A 16,501-nucleotide genomic window follows, 5' to 3' on the forward strand; every position below is an offset into this window, starting at 1 on the left:
CTAAATAGGTCTATTTAGAACACTAAGAATGCAAAATAACCGTAATGCAGTCTAAATGAGAGTACTTGACAGTGTATATGCTGCTATTGAATGCACTATTACTACATGAATTAAAGAATAATCGTAAGTTGCAATTTATGACTAACACTACGCTAAAATAATGATGCAAATGCAACTAAGCTACTCAATGAAATGCAATCCTAATTAAATATGTTAAATACTAACTAACTACGAGTAAAATAATCACAATGCACAACTCACACACATAAAACAAGTACAATTTACGCACACACACTTCTACACTATAACTAAATCAAATAACTAAACTAGTTAGCCTAAAATCAAAATAAATTACACTTAAATGAAATTAATCCACTAAAGAACAAAGGTTGTGGGTTTATGATAGGGTTAGGGTTAGGTTTACTCGGTTGACTCAACTAGGCTCGGTCTTGACTTAACTAGGTTCGGGTTGGCTTAGGTGGGCTCGGTTTGGGTTAGGTACACGACTCCTATGCTTAGTCAAGGGAATTGACTATGTTAGGTTAGGTGAGGTAGACTCGGTTGACCTAAGTTTGGGTTAGGTTTGACTTAGACTAGATTGGACTCGGTCTAGGTTTGACTTATCTAACTAGGTTTGTTTGACTCAACTAGGTTCTGGTTTTGACTAAGTTAGGTTAGGTTAGGTTTGACTCAACTAATTAGATCAACTAAATTAGTAACCTACTAATTAACCTAACATTAATTCAAAACTAAAGGAATTTAATGTAGAAGGTTGGAAAAATAAGGTAATAATTGTCAATGCTCGAATTTTGGAATGATTGGATTATCAAAAATTGCCCCAATTAATTAGGGAGTTACACTCCTTAAATATATTTAAGCTCACTTTGGAAAAACGAAAAGTCCAACCTAGAAAACCCCACGATTGTTGCTTTCCAATATTGAAGTAAATGACATTTATTTCTTTCTAGAAATTGTGGAACCTAAATTGGAAATTTAATTGAATTTCAAAACACTTTCCAAAGCCAAATAGTAACTCCTTTTTTTTTAATGCACATTCAAAATTTAATGCTCCTTTGAATGCTCCACATGATTTTTGAAGAATCTACTATTTCCAAAAACTTTTCAAATCCAATTACCTTAATTGCTTTCCTTCTCAAAAAATCGTCAACCCTAATTGAGCTATTTTCTAGGCTAAGACATTTAAAACTACCTAGGGAATGAAAAGACTCAAATAGAAACACGATTTTCTAGAATTAAATGCTACCCTAATTCCAAAACTTACTTAAAAGACTCCTAAAAAATGGTAAAACCTAATACATTGAACCTAGACACCTTCCTAACCTAACTAATTGCAATTAATACCTTCTGGGAAATCGACCTAGAGTCAATTGGAGCTCTAATGGCTGCCGCCCCTCCTTGGGGAAGAAGAAGAAGAACTAAACTAAAAAAAAATTTATGATTAACCTAAATGACAAGTAATTTGCGAAAACTAAAGCAATACCTAATAAAAAACGCCTAATTACACAAATGAAACATGAACAACACTATGCATCATGAACATATCACTGAAATAAAGATCAAACAATGACCTACGCTAAAAATCATAAGATACCTAACACCACAATTTAGCTAAACGACTATTCTAATGAATAAAACATGAAAAATTACAACTACTAAACCTCTTTCAAAAACAAGATCTAACTAACATCATATGACAAACCAAAATGACATAAAATTATGATATAACAAACTATGTACGACTCTACAGCCGGCTGGACAATTCAATCAAACATGCACAAAGAAGAGAAATTCTACTTCTTCTTTTTTTCTTTTGCAAGGAAACAAACTACCGAAAACAATTAAATATCAAAACTAAATTTGCAAAGACTCACACATGATGAACATGAAGCTCACAACCTTACAAACTGACCAACTACAAAAACGAAAAACAATTTACACGACATTCACAATGGACTCACACACACTTTACTAAATTCCAAATCTCATTCACCGATTTTGGGATAAACTCTCACACACCACCTATGAAATCCAATTTACCTTAAATAAAAAATGAATGGTACTGGAATCAACAAAACAAACACAGAACGAACAGCAACACCATCCAAAAAAATAAAAACAAAACACGCAATTTTGTAAAACACAAGAATCGGCTAGAAATATTCTAGCCGATTTTTTTTCTTTTCAATTGAAACACAAAACCAACAACGAAGGTGAATCAAAATGAACCCTTTTTAGATTGATTTTTCAGTAGAACAGACCCACAAACCCAATGGGCACCCTTGAAGAATCGGCTAGATAAAGATCTAGCCGATTTTCACGAGTTGGGTGAAGAATAAAAAAAAATGAGATGCAAACAAATTAACCAATCAAATAAACCTAATCTAACGTGTTGGTCTATGCACGAGATCTATTCTAAGGTTGAAAACAAAAAGAAAAACAAGAAACACACAGAAAAATAATAAAATAAAATCAACACACAATTCGGTTTTAGCTAGAAAAGAAGGAAGAAGAAGACCTACCTCTCGGGCGATCCGACGATCGTGGGGATGAAGAAGAGCGGACCGTGGCTTGATCTTGACGTCCCAAATGGTTCGAGAATGCGGGAACTTCACCCAAAACAGCACTTTTGCAGCTGCAACACGTTGGAGATCCACCGAAGATGGAATATGCGTCGATTCTCGATCGAAGGGCGTAGAAAATCGGATGGAGGTAAGGCCGGCTCACCTTGATGTGTGTTTCGCACTACGGATCAAGGTTAGTAGTCTCCACCTCTGCTACACCTGCAAAAACACAGAAAAATGGTGAAACAAACAGCAAGGAGAAGGAAGAAACGTAAAGAAATCACAAGGGAGATCGAAAGATGCTTGGAAACCAAGCATAAACCGGTCTTCAATGGCCAAAACGTGGGAGAATGGAGGGGAAGAAGGTGCTGGAGCTAGAGGCACTGCAGGGGGCGTCAAATCCAAGCCAAAGACGCCTAGGGTTCCTCTAAAAAGTCTATTTATACTTTTTTGAAAATTCAGAAACAGGTTTAAAAAAAACTATTTTGCTAGGCGCCACTTTCTGGGGGGTTTCTGCAAAACTTTTTGAAATGGATATGGATATGCGTGTGGGTTGGATTTTAGACTTGCTAAAGGTTGATCTAAGGTCCAAACAGCCTAATTGGATAGGATATGGATTCGATCCACCTCGAAATCTGTGCCCAAACACTGAAATAGCCATAACTCTCTCATTTTAACTCTGATTTTTCTGAAATTCAAACCATAACCCCTTACTATCAAAATACATCTAAACATGGGTTTAAAACCTTAAACTTGTTACAAAATGCATGAAAAACTTGTTAACATGATGTGCATTTCATGCATCATCAAATACCTCCATGCTTGAATGTTTGTTAGTCCCTTAACAAACCCTAATTATGCTGTGCAACAGAGACAGAAATGCTAAATATGAATGCATAAAAACTAGCTCACTTTCGTAGGAATCACGGTTGCATTTAGCGTATGCAACAAGCCGTTTAAACCCTTGTTTTACACCAGTGGACGAGTAAGGTCTCGTGAGGGTTTGCAGAGATGCTACCCACAAACATCAATGAAATGCGAGGATGATTTTTCAAAAATATTAGGCTCTTAAGAATGGAGTTGGAACAAATATTTCATGTAATTGACATTCTCAAAACAAGTTTAAAAATCTCATGCCACCACAATAAAAATTTTTTTTCCTTCACTTTTCTAATATTGTAGCTATTTTATGATTTTTCTCAGAAAGTCAAGTATTCTCATGTTTTACTCATTTATTCTCACTTGTATATTTTCTGCACAGTAATACACATATATGCCTAAGCAATGAAAATTTTCTCATTCAGTACATTCTTTTTCTTTCATTTTCACCCTTTTTTTTTCAACTTTGTTCTCTTGAGCATTCTTCTCACATGAGCACTTTTTCGAATAGTCAGTTTTCGTGACCCGTGTAGCAAGCTTTGGGTCAGTGACTCCCAAGCCGGTCGGCCTTAGGGCACTAGATACAAAGTATCCCTCAGACTTAATTGCTCGAGTCACTAGACCTTCTATTCTAATAGTTTACGTATAGTCTTCCTCTCGTCATGTGCAATGTCTCTATCTCTTAGGCTTTCTATGCAGTCCATGTAACAAGCTTTCGAACCGGTGGCTCCCAAACCAGCTGGCTTTGGGGCACCAGGTGTAAAACACCCTTCAGATTCTACTTACTCGAACTACAAAGGCCACAGATATCAACTAGATAAGAGGATGATTTCCTTTGTTATCCTTTTCGTTAAGAGACTCAAACACTTCATCTCGTGTCTGATTTCCACTACTAGGATTCATGAAGACATCAACAACTAAACGTAGCTCTATTCTTTTAAACTCATTTTTCAAAAACATCTTTCCATTGCTTATTTCTTTCACAAAACATACTGTGCATACTTATACAGAAGTGATTCAAAATTTTCTAACAATCAAATACTATCTTTTCTTTGAATTTTCTCATAACTAACTACTCTATTCGAATTAGTTCAGAGAAAAAAAAAATTATGGGGCTTAAAAAATTTTTAAACTGTTAGATTATGCCAAAAACAATCATATATGCTACAACTTGTTCTCAAATGCCTACTTTAATTACCAGTCATAAAAAAAAAATTGAAATTTTTGTGTGCATCTAAACCCCCCCCCCATGCTTGAATGACACTATCCTTAGTGGCATACAAAATAAGTAAAAATGCAATGCAAATGCACACTAAAATATAATAAAAAGAAAATGGGAGAAAGGATAGATACAACCTGATCTGCTATGAGCTTATGAAGTTGAATTTCATCTGATATTTTACTTCTTTGAAAGCTCTGCTCTGTATCTGGTAACTTGATATACTAAGTGTTAGATTCATCCTGCATATATTAAAACAAATGTTAACACATATGGAATGAAATACTGAATAAAGGAAAATACTGAAATGAAAAATAAATTAGTGTACATATGATACATCCCTCTGGTTGAATCCTCATACCTTCGTGAGATGCACTATCTCACACTCACCATCCTACAAGGAATCTGAAATAAAGGGCTTCAATCTTTGCCCATTCACCTTGAATGTACCTTGGGTCATAGGATCGAATAATGTCACTGCTCCATGGGGAAATACTTCTTTCACAATGTAAGGACATGTCCATCTCGATCTCAACTTCCCTGGGAATAAATGCAAACGAGAATTGTATAACCACACTTTCTGATCTGGTTCAAACACTTTCCTGACAATATGTTTATCATGAAACGCTTGCGTGCGAGCTTTGTATAATTTGGCATTCTCATACGCATCATTCCTGAGTTCCTCTAATTCTGAGAGCTGCAGTGCTCTCTCTTTGCCAGCCTGGGTGAGGTCAAAATTCAATTTCTTGATAGCCCAATACGCTCAATGCTCTAACTCGACAGGAAGATGGCATGCTTTCCCGAATACAAGACGATACGGGGACATGCCAATGGGAGTCTTAAATGCAGTTCTATATGCCCAAAGCGCATCATCTAGGCACTGGGACCAATCCTTGCGGTCTGGGCGAACTGTTTTTTCTAAAATTTGCTTAATCTCCCTATTGGACACTTCAACCTGTCCACTAGTCTGCGGATGATATGGAGTGGTGAATCTATGATTGACAGAATATCTTCTCAGCAGAGAAGCTATCTGTACATTCCTAAAATGCTTGCCACCATCGCTAATCATCGCACGTGGCACACCAAAACGACTGAAAATGTTGTGCTTAATGAACTTAAGCACTACTCTATGATCGTTGGTCTTGGTTGCCACAACCTCCACCCACTTGGACACATAATCAACTGCCACCAGAATATATAAATTTCTTAATGAAGGTGGAAATGGTCCCATGAAATCAATGCCCCAAACATCAAAAATCTCGACTATCAAAATCAGAAGCAAGGGCATCATGTCCCTCTTGGACATGTTCCCAATCTGCTGACATCGAATACAACACCTACAGAACTCATGAGCATCCCTGTGGAGTGTAGGCCAATAAAATCCCGACTGCAAAACCTTTGCAGCCGTCTTCCTACTACTAAAATGCCCTCCACGGGCTAATGTATGGGGAAAATTAAGAATGAACTGGTACTCCTCCTCCGGAACACGTCTCCTAATGATCTGATCTGCACAGTATCCGAACAATTCTGGTTCATCCCAATAATAGTGCCTCACCTGAGATAGGAATCTCTCACGCTCATTCTTGTTCCAATGCTCAGGTATCTGCCTCGAAACTAGATAGTTCACAATATCTGCAAACCAGGGTAACTGCAATGTCCTAACTGTCATGATCTGCCTGTCGGGGAAATAATCACTGATCGGCCTCTGATCCTGCGTGGTCTCTACGATCAGTCTAGAAAGATGGTATGCTACTACATTTTTGCTTCCCTTCTTATCTCGAATCTCGAGATCAAACTCCTGTAATAATAGAACCCAACGAATCAATCTCGGTTTGGTGTCTTTCTTATTCAACAGGTATTTTAATGCAGCATGGTCAGAATAGACAACCACCTTCGAACCAAGTAAATAGGACCTAAACTTGTCCAATGCAAAAACTACCGCAAGTAGCTCCTTCTCTGTCGTAGTATAATTCATCTGAGCATCAGACAAAGTTCTACTTGCATAGTATATCACATAGGGCTTCCTATCAATGCGTTGTCCTAAAATAGCCCCCATAGCATAATCAGATGCATCGTATATAATCTCAAATGGGAGAGTCCAATCCGTAGGTCTCAAAATGGGTGCAGTAATCAAGGCCTCTTTGAGAATCTCAAAGACCTTCATATAATCCTCGCTAAAAACAAAGGGCTGGTCTTTCTCCAATAAAGTACATCGCGGTCGAGAGATTTTACTGAAATCTTTTATGAACCGCCTATAAAATCCCGCATGCCCTAAAAATGACCAAATCTGCCTCACAGAGGTGGGTGGAGTCAAACGGGAAATGGATTCCACCTTCGCTCTGTCAACCTCAATGCCACGCTTGGACACAATGTGTCTCAGCACAATCCCCTCCTGGACCATAAAATGGCTCTTTTCCCAACTCAGGACAAGATTTGTCTCCACACACCTACTCAGTACTCGAGTAAGTTTTTGGAGGCAATCTTCAAAAGAAGAGCCATAAACTGAAAAATCGTCCATAAAAACTTCCATCACATTATCTATCATGTCTGAGAAGATAGCAAGCATAGACCTCTGAAAAGTGGTCGGGGCATTGCAGAGCCCAAACGGCATACGTCTAAACGAGAAGGTACCATAAGGACATGTAAATGTAGTCTTCTCCTGATCGTCAGGATGGACAACTACCTGATTGTATCCTGAATATCCATTTAGAAAACAGTAGTAGCTCTGCCCTGCGAGTCTTTCTAAGATCTGATCAATGAATGACAATGGGAAATGATCTTTCTTAGTTGCCACATTCAACTTCCTATAATCGATACAGACTCGCTATCCTGTGGTGGTTCTCATCGGAATTCTCTCACCCTTCTCGTTCTCGACCACAGTGAGTCCTGACTTTTTCGGCACAACCTGAATCGGACTGACCCACTGGCTATCAGAAATAGGGTAAATGATTCTGGCATCCAACCACTTCACCACCTCGTTCTTCACCACTTCCTTCATGTTGGGATTTAGCCTTCTCTGCATATCCCTAACTGGATTGACTTCCTCATCATAATGGATTCTATGCATACAGAATGAAGGATCAATCCCCTTCAGATCAGCAACTCCCCAACCAATTGTTGCCTTGTGCTCTCGAAGAATAGTCAACAATCGCTGCTCCTGCTCCTCAGTGAGCAGGGATGAGATGATCACAGGCAGAGTCTTATCATCTCCGAGATAAGCATACTTGAGTGAATCCGGTAAGGGTTTCAACTCGCGTTTCGGAGGTGACTAGATCGAGGATTTGGTGGGGGTCTCCGCAAGTGGAGGAAGAGGCTCACTGACAACTCCCCAAGGTGGTCTTTCAGATGCCACTCTAGACACATCTACACTATCTATACAATTATTCTTCTCTACATGGTACAAATCTAAAGAATCCTTAGTAATATACAACTCGGGTTGCTCTTCCACTAGCTCATGTGCAATATCTACATGAAAGCAGTCCACGTCTCCTGCTGGTCCCATCGCGACATTGAAAATATTCAGCTTGACTTTCCTATTGCCAAATGAGAGATCCATGGCTCTAGTCCTACAATTGATGCATGCATTGGCAGTCGCCAAGAATGGTCTGCCTAAAATGATCGGAGTCTGGTGCTGGCTATCCACTCCTTCCATATCCAGAATAATGAAATCGACTGGAAAATAAAAGTCATCCACCTTAACTAGCACGTCCTCCAAGACACCTCTCGGTACCTTGACAGAACGATCTGCCAGCTGAAGTGTAATAGGAGTCGATCTCATCTCTCCTAGCCCGAAAGAATCAAAGAAATACCCGGGCAGAATGTTCACGCTTGCTCCAAGATCGAGCAATGCATGTTCTATCCGGATGTTCCCTATAGTACAGGCAATAATCGGGGCTCCAGGGTCCTTGAGCTTTGGTGGTGTCTGATGCTGAAGTACTGAACTCACCTGCTCAGTAAGATGGACCCTGTTAGAAACTCTCTCTCAAGATTTCCGCTTCTGCGTACATAGCTCCTTCAGGAATTTGGCATATGCTGGCACCTGTTGAATCGCATCAAGCAAAGGTAAGTTGATCTGCACATGCTTGAATATGTCAAGCATGTCCTGGATCTTCGCACCTTGCTTCCCTCTCAATCCGGGAGACTAATGCTTTAGGATAGGGTGGTGGGGGAATATACTCGGGTGGTTCCTTCTCTTTGTGAGAAGGTTCACTCCTATCCTTCTTCTGTACTGAGGTTGATGATGATGATGATGGTACTGAAGATGATGGTGGGGCTGGTGATGATGGCTGAGCTGACGAAGGTGAAACAATGGTCGCTGGCTCCTCTATCTTCTCTCTACTATCTCTCTCTCTGCTCTGGACGTGATACTCACGTCCACTCCTCAGGGCCATAACAGATTTGGCCTGTTGCTGTGACTCAGCATGGAACAGGCCTCCAGTCATCTGGTCCTTGCCCTTCGGGTTCATGACAGCCTGGCTCGGCAATGTACCCTCGGGTCTCCTACTGATAGTCTCTGCTAATTGTCCCATTTGCGACTCTAACTTCGCAATGGACTGCGTATGCGAGCTCAAAATCTGGCTACACTTCTCAAAAGCGTTCTGATTAGAGGTTTTCACCTCTTGGAATGCCTGGAGAAGTCTCTCCTCAAAAGATGTCTGCGGGGCAGACTCCTGCTGAATCAGGGGAGGAAATGAAGTAGAAGACTGAGAATAACTCGGCCGCTGGAATGTCTGAGAAAAAATGGCGGCCGAGCTGGCTGAGAGGAAGTAGGCATCTGCATGGAAGACTGTGGATTCTTCCATGAAAAATTGGGATGGTTACGCCAACCCGGATTATATGTAGATGAGAATGGGTTGTTCGGCGGTCTGACGTAACTCTGAGCTACCTGAACTTGTTCTTGAACAAATTCAGGATACTGAGCTGCCGAAGGGCACTCAGTGATATCGTGTGTTGGACTGGCACAAAGAGTACACACCTGCTGTGTAGTGGATGGTCCTGAGAGAAGCTGGTCCAGCTTTTGATCAATCATGTCTACCTTGCACTGTAGTGCAGTAGATGGACCAATCTCAAGAACACCAGCTTTCTTCTGAATGCTGGGTGTGGCTCTATCTGAATGAGAGCTCGAAGCATGGTGGAGGGAATTCTCAGCCAATGTATCAATTAACCTCCATGCTTCGTCTTCGCTCTTCAGCATAAATGTTCCCCCACATGAAGAGTCGACCATCTGATGAAACCTGTCAGACAATCCATCGTAGAAGCTCTGCACCAGTTGCCATCTCGGCACCTGATGATGGGGACATTTCCTGAGGAGATCCTTCATTCTCTCCCAGATCTCATGGAAGTGCTCACCATCTAGTTCTGCAAAACTAGTGATGGCTCGACGATATTGGTTCGTACGACCAATGGGAAAGTATTTCCGAAGAAACTCCTATTGTAACTGATCCCATGACTCTATTTCTACAGAATCTAAGGACTTTAGCCAATACTTGGCTATGTCCATCAATGAGAAAGGGAATAGAGTCAACCTCAAAGCGTCATCATCGAAATTCTGTATATTTATCGTACAACAGATTTCAAGGAATTCATCTAAATGTCGGTAGGGATCCTCATGACTAAGGCCATAAAAAGATGGGAGCATCTGAATAATGTTGGCCTTAATCTCATAATACGACGCTCCTACATCGGGTCTCCGAATGCAGGATGCCTGAACATAATATGTGGGAATGAAGTATTCCCGCAGAGGACGTGGATGAACTGGGGGTGGAGGTGGAGGATCCATGTCAGCCATTGTTGTCGAACTTCGATGAGAATGTAAAATTCTCTCTGGGTTGTCAACAAATGGATGTAATGGTGTTCCTAGACCTCGTCGACCCTGCATACACTGGTACTAAGACCAGATGTAAGCAAACGATCTAAACTAACACAGGTACTAAAATGTAAATAAAACAAATACAGTAACTAAGAAACAAATATGCTATCTATCTATGTCAGAATTATATAACTAAATAAATAAATAACAAAGTAAACTATTCTAAAATACTGAAAAAAAAATAAATACAGGAAATCACAAACTAAGTTTTTCTAAAACCCACCTGTCTAATCGCTCCTTGCAGAATGAAAAATTAAGTGAATCCTAGAAAGAACAGTACGTGAATCCTATATTTACTAACTATGTTAATCCTATATTCACTTACTAATCCTACTAACTAAAACAAATTAATAAATCAAACTCTAAGAAATAAAGTAATTAATTCGCCGTTCCCCAGAAACGGCACCAAAATTTGGTTGATATTTTGAAGATGATATTTTTAAAACAATAATTTTCAATAAAACTTTGGAAAATCGTCAACCAAAAGTATAAAAACCGACTTTCCACAAAGTGGTAAGTACGGGTCGAATTCTCAGGGAACAGGAATTAATCAGAATATTTCTTTAGAATTTAATTTATTAATTACAAATGTCAATCTAAAATTACACAACTAAACAAATTACAATTAAAGAAAAACTTGAAGTAGCAATCCAGTCTTCAGTTGCACATTAGGGGTATTTTGGTCTTTTCACCACTTAGACGATATTTGCACTTGGACAAGGAACCCTGGAAAAATGAAAATGCTTTTCAACCTAAAATGAAGGAAAATGCAAAGTTAGTATTTTATTCTAAGAATGCAAACTATAAATGAAACTAAGTCTAATTTTACGAACTTAATAAAACAAGTTCTAATTATCAAACAATAATTAAATAAAATACTAAACTAATTCTAAAATTAGCTAAACTAATTCTAATAATGCTTATGCAGATTCTACAATGCAGAAAATACTGAAAACAGTCCTAAAATGCTGAAACTAAGGAAATTACAAAAATGCCCCTAACTAGTGTAAAATAGATTTCTGACAGGTTATCGAAAAACCACTGTTTGACAAAGCAAACGAGGTCCGATTTTTCCGAAATTTATTCTGTTCTGTAACTAACAGATTAAATAATATGACAGTTTTTACAGAATGGAAAAACGATATCTGGAACTCCAGATATAAGCGTTTCAAAACCGGGAAAAATTAGGATATCGAAAGTCCCGAAATTTAAAAACCAGAAAAAGCGGTTTTCACAAAACACTTAAAAATCAGACCAAACCAACTCGGATCGAGATGAAATTTGGTCTGCAGTGAGCTAACACGCTGATAAAGTGAATACAACAAAAACTTTCTAAAAACTCATAATTTTTGCACATAAAATGACGACAGTGCGATGGGGCAAAAATCAGGTTTTTCTTTGAGTGCACTATTCACTAAATAGGTCTATTTAGAACACTAAGAATGCAAAATAACCGTAATGCAATCTAAATGAGAGTACTTGACAGTGTATATGCTGCTATTGAATGCACTTCTACTACATGAATTAAAGAATAATCGTAAGTTGCAATTTATGACTAACACTACGCTAAAATAATGATGCAAATGCAACTAAACTACTCAATGAAATGCAATCCTAATTAACTATGTTAAATACTAACTAACTATGAGTAAAATAATCACAATGCACAACTCACACACATAAAACAAGTACAATTTATGCACACACACTTCTACACTATAACTAAATCAAATAACTAAACTAGTTAGTCTAAAATCAAAATAAATTACACTTAAATGAAATTAATCCACTAAAGAACAAAGGCTGCGGGTTTAGGATAGGGTTAGGGTTAGGTTTACTTGGTTGACTCAACTAGGCTCGGTCTTGACTTAACTAGGTTCGGGTTGGCTTAGGTGGGCTCGGTTTGGGTTAGGTACATGACTCCTATGCTTAGTCATGGGAATTGACTATGTTAGGTTAGGTGAGGTAGACTCGGTTGACCTAAGTTTGGGTTAGGTTTGACTTAGACTAGATTGGACTCGGTCTAGGTTTGACTTATCTAACTGGGTTCGTTTGACTCAACTAGGTTCTGGTTTTGACTAGGTTAGGTTAGGTTAGGTTTGACTCAACTAATTAGGTCAACTAAATTAGTAACCTACTAATTAACCTAACATTAATTCAAAACTAAACGAATTTAATGTAGAAGGTTGGAAAAATAAGGTAATAATTGTCAATGCTCGAATTTTGGAATGATTGGATTATCAAAAATCGCCCCAATTAATTAGAGAGTTACACTCCTTAAATATATTTAAGCTCACTTTGGAAAAACGAAAAGTCCAACCTAGAAAACCCCACGATTGTTGCTTTCCAATATTGAAGTAAATGACATTTATTTCTTTCTAGAAATCGTGGAACCTAAATTGGAAATTTAATTGAATTTCAAAACACTTTCCAAAGCCAAATAGTAACTCCTTTTTTTTTAATGCACATTCAAAATTTAATGCTCCTTTGAATGCTCCACACGATTTTTGAAGAATCTACTATTTCCAAAAACTTTTCAAATCCAATTACCTTAATTGTTTTCCTTCTCAAAAAATCGTCAACCCTAATTGAGCTATTTTCTAGGCTAAGACATTTAAAACTACCTAGGGAATGAAAAGACTCAAATAAAAACACAATTTTCTAGAATTAAATGCTACCCTAATTCCAAAACTTACTTAAATGACTCTTAAAAAATGGCTAAGGCAATAAAACCTAATACATTGAACCTAGACACCTTCCTAACCTACCTAATTGTAATTAATACCTTCTGGGAAATCGACCTAGAGCTCAATTGGAGCTCTAATGGCTGTCGCCCCTCCTTGGGGAAGAAGAAGAAGAACTAAACTAAAAAAAAATTATGATTAACCTAAATGACAAGTAATTTGCAAAAACTAAAGCAATACCTAATCAAAAACGCCTAATTACACAAATGAAACATGAACAACACTATGCATCATGAACATATCACTGAAATAAACATCAAACAATAACCTAAGCTAAAAATCATAAGATACCTAACACCACAATTTAGCTAAACGACTATTCTAATGAATAAAACATGAAAAATTACAACTACTAAACCTCTTTCAAAAACAAGATCTAACTAACATCATATGACAAACCAAAATGACATAAAATTCTGATATAACAAACTATGTACGACTCTACAGCCGGCTGGACAATTCAATCAAACATGCACAAAGAAGAGAAACTCTACTTTTTTTTTTCTTTTGCAAGGAAACAAACTACCGAAAATAATTAAATATCAAAACTAAATTTGCAAAGACTCACACATGATGAACATGAAGCTCACAACCTTACAAACTGACCAACTACAAAAATGAAAAACAATTTACACAACATTCACAATGGACTCACACACACTTTACTAAATTCCAAATCTCATTCACCGATTTTGGGACAAACTCTCACACACCACCTATGAAATCCAATTTACCTTAAATAAAAAATGAATGGTACTGGAATCAACAAAACACACACAGAACGAACAGAAACACCATCCAAAAAAATAAAAACAAAACACACAATTTTGTAAAACACAAGAATCAGCTAGAAATATTCTAGCCGATTTTTTTTCTTTTCAATTGAAACACAAAACCAACAACGAAGGTGAATCAAAATGAACCCTTTTTAGATTGATTTTTCAGTAAAACAGACCCACAAACCCAATGGACACCCTTGAAGAATCGGCTAGATAAAGATCTAGCCGATTTTCACGAGTTGGGTGAAGAATAAAAAAAAAACGAGATGCAAATAAATTAACCAATCAAATAAACCTAATCTAACGTGCTCGTCTATGCACAAGATCTATTCTAAGGTTGAAAACAAAAAGAAAAACAAGAAACACACAGAAAAATAATAAAATAAAATCAACACACAATTCGGTTTTAGCTAGAAGAGAAGGAAGAAGAAGACCTACCTTTCGGGTGATCCGACGATCGTGGGGATGAAGAAGAGCAGACCGTGGCTTGATCTTGACGTCCCAAACGGTTCGAAAATGCTGGAACTTTACCAAAAATAGCACTTTTGCAGCTGCAACACGTTGGAGATCCACCGAAGATGAAATATGCGCCGATTCTCGATCGGAGGGCGTAGAAAATCGGATGGAGGTATGGCCGGCTCACCTTGATGTGTGTTTCGCACTACGGATCAAGGTTAGTAGTCTCCACCTCTGATACACCTGCAAAAACACATAAAAATGGTGAAACAAACAGCAAGGAGAAGGAAGAAACGTAAAGAAATCACAAGGGAGATCGAAAGATGCTTGGAAACCAAGCATAAACCGGTCTTCAATGGCCAAAACGTGGGAGAATGGAGGGGAAGAAGGTGCTGGAGCTAGAGGCACTGCAGGGGGCGCCAAATCCAAGCCAAAGACGCCTAGGGTTCCTCTAAAAAGTCTATTTATACTTTTTTGAAAATTCAGAAACAGGGTTAAAAAAAACTATTTTGCTAGGTGCCACTTTCTGGGGGGTTTTCTGCAAAACTTTTTGAAATGGATATGGATATGCGTGTGGGTTGGATTTTAGACTTCGTAAAGGTTGATCCAAGGTCCAAACAGCCTAATTGGGTCGGATATGGATCCGATCCACCTCGAAATCCGTGCCCAAACATTGAAATAGCCATAACTTTCTGATTTTAACTCCGATTTTTCTGAAATTCAAACCATAACCCCTTACTATCAAAATACATCTAAACATGGGTTTAAAACCTTAAACTTGTTACAAAATGCATGAAAAACTTGTTAACATGATGTGCATTTCATGCATCATCAAGACACACTTGGTCTAATAAAACCTTGTTCAAGAAGCAACTGTAATTGCTTCTTCAATTCTATCAACTTAGCAGGTACCATGCGATACGGAGTTCAAGAAACTAGTACCGTACCAAGCACTAATTCGATCGAGAACTCAATCTGTCGATGCAGTGGCAAACCCAATAAATCCTCAAAAAAGACATCCGAGAACTCACGAACAATGTCTAGCTGCTCCAAGGGTGTCACTTGACTATCCTGGGCGGACACACTGGCCAAGAACACTATACAACCTTGCTTGTGGTACTTGGAGATCTTTAATGCAAAAACAATCTTCACCTCGCTTGTCGTTCTGGTCGAAAGGAAGGACAACACGGACAAATCGGGATGCCCCAAAATAACTTTCTTGCCCTGACACTGGAGGGTAGCATTATGTTTGGACAACCAGTCCATACTCAGAATGACATCATAAAATGTCATATCTAGTATGACCAAGTCGACAGAAAATTCATTCCCCTCAACCATAATGTAAACTGCAGAAAAATACTTCCCGCACGAAGAGGATACACCCATAGGTGACATCACATCAAGAGCTTTTTCAAGGCTAGAAGGAACCAAATCGAGCAATTTTGCAAACAAAGCATAAATAAAACTATGGGTTGGTCCTGAATCAAACATCACACGTGCAAAGTGATCAGCGACTAAGAAGATACCTTCGATGAGGTCAGGTTGATCGCCCTTGGTAGCTGTCGTAGCCACATAGACTCGTCCATTGGTCATGTGCTGACCTTGTTGCTGCTAGGGTCTTTGTTACTGCTGTTGTCCTCCCTGAGCCGCTGGCTTGTTCAGACAGAATGGAGCGATGTGACCAGGTTGTTGGCACTGAAAATAGACCCCCTTGAACATAGGGCAAAATCCCAGTTGATGGCTCTTGCCGCACTTGCGACACACTGGCGGGGCCTTTCCTTGCTACCTCTACTACGAGTGTCGAGCCTGTTGTCGCCCATCATGGGTCCGCTGTTTCTTGCCGCCTTGCACCTTTCCACCCACCGATGGGTTCTTCCTCATTCTGCCCGAAGAACCAGCTCCATTGCCACCTCCCTTCTGAAATCCGCCTCTAGATCTCTCTCAGTCCTCTGTCAGAACTGTAGCTGACTCGA

At 38.8% G+C, this 16,501-nt stretch overlaps 1 protein-coding gene across 1 annotated transcript; it reads right to left on the reverse strand.

The window, feature by feature from the left end:
• Nucleotides 1–15,455: 15,455 nt before the first annotated feature.
• On the reverse strand, nucleotides 15,456–16,121 carry LOC149845448 (uncharacterized). The gene has a single exon (XM_089987987.1). It carries the CDS (start codon nucleotides 16,119–16,121, stop codon nucleotides 15,456–15,458), a length of 666 nt encoding a protein of 221 aa, XP_089844113.1.
• Nucleotides 16,122–16,501: the final 380 nt, after the last annotated feature.

The sequence above is a fragment of the Nuphar pumila genome, chromosome 2 (genome assembly GCF_984573655.1).
Source record: "Nuphar pumila chromosome 2, dmNupPumi1.hap1.1, whole genome shotgun sequence".
Classification (NCBI taxonomy): domain Eukaryota; kingdom Viridiplantae; phylum Streptophyta; class Magnoliopsida; order Nymphaeales; family Nymphaeaceae; genus Nuphar; species Nuphar pumila.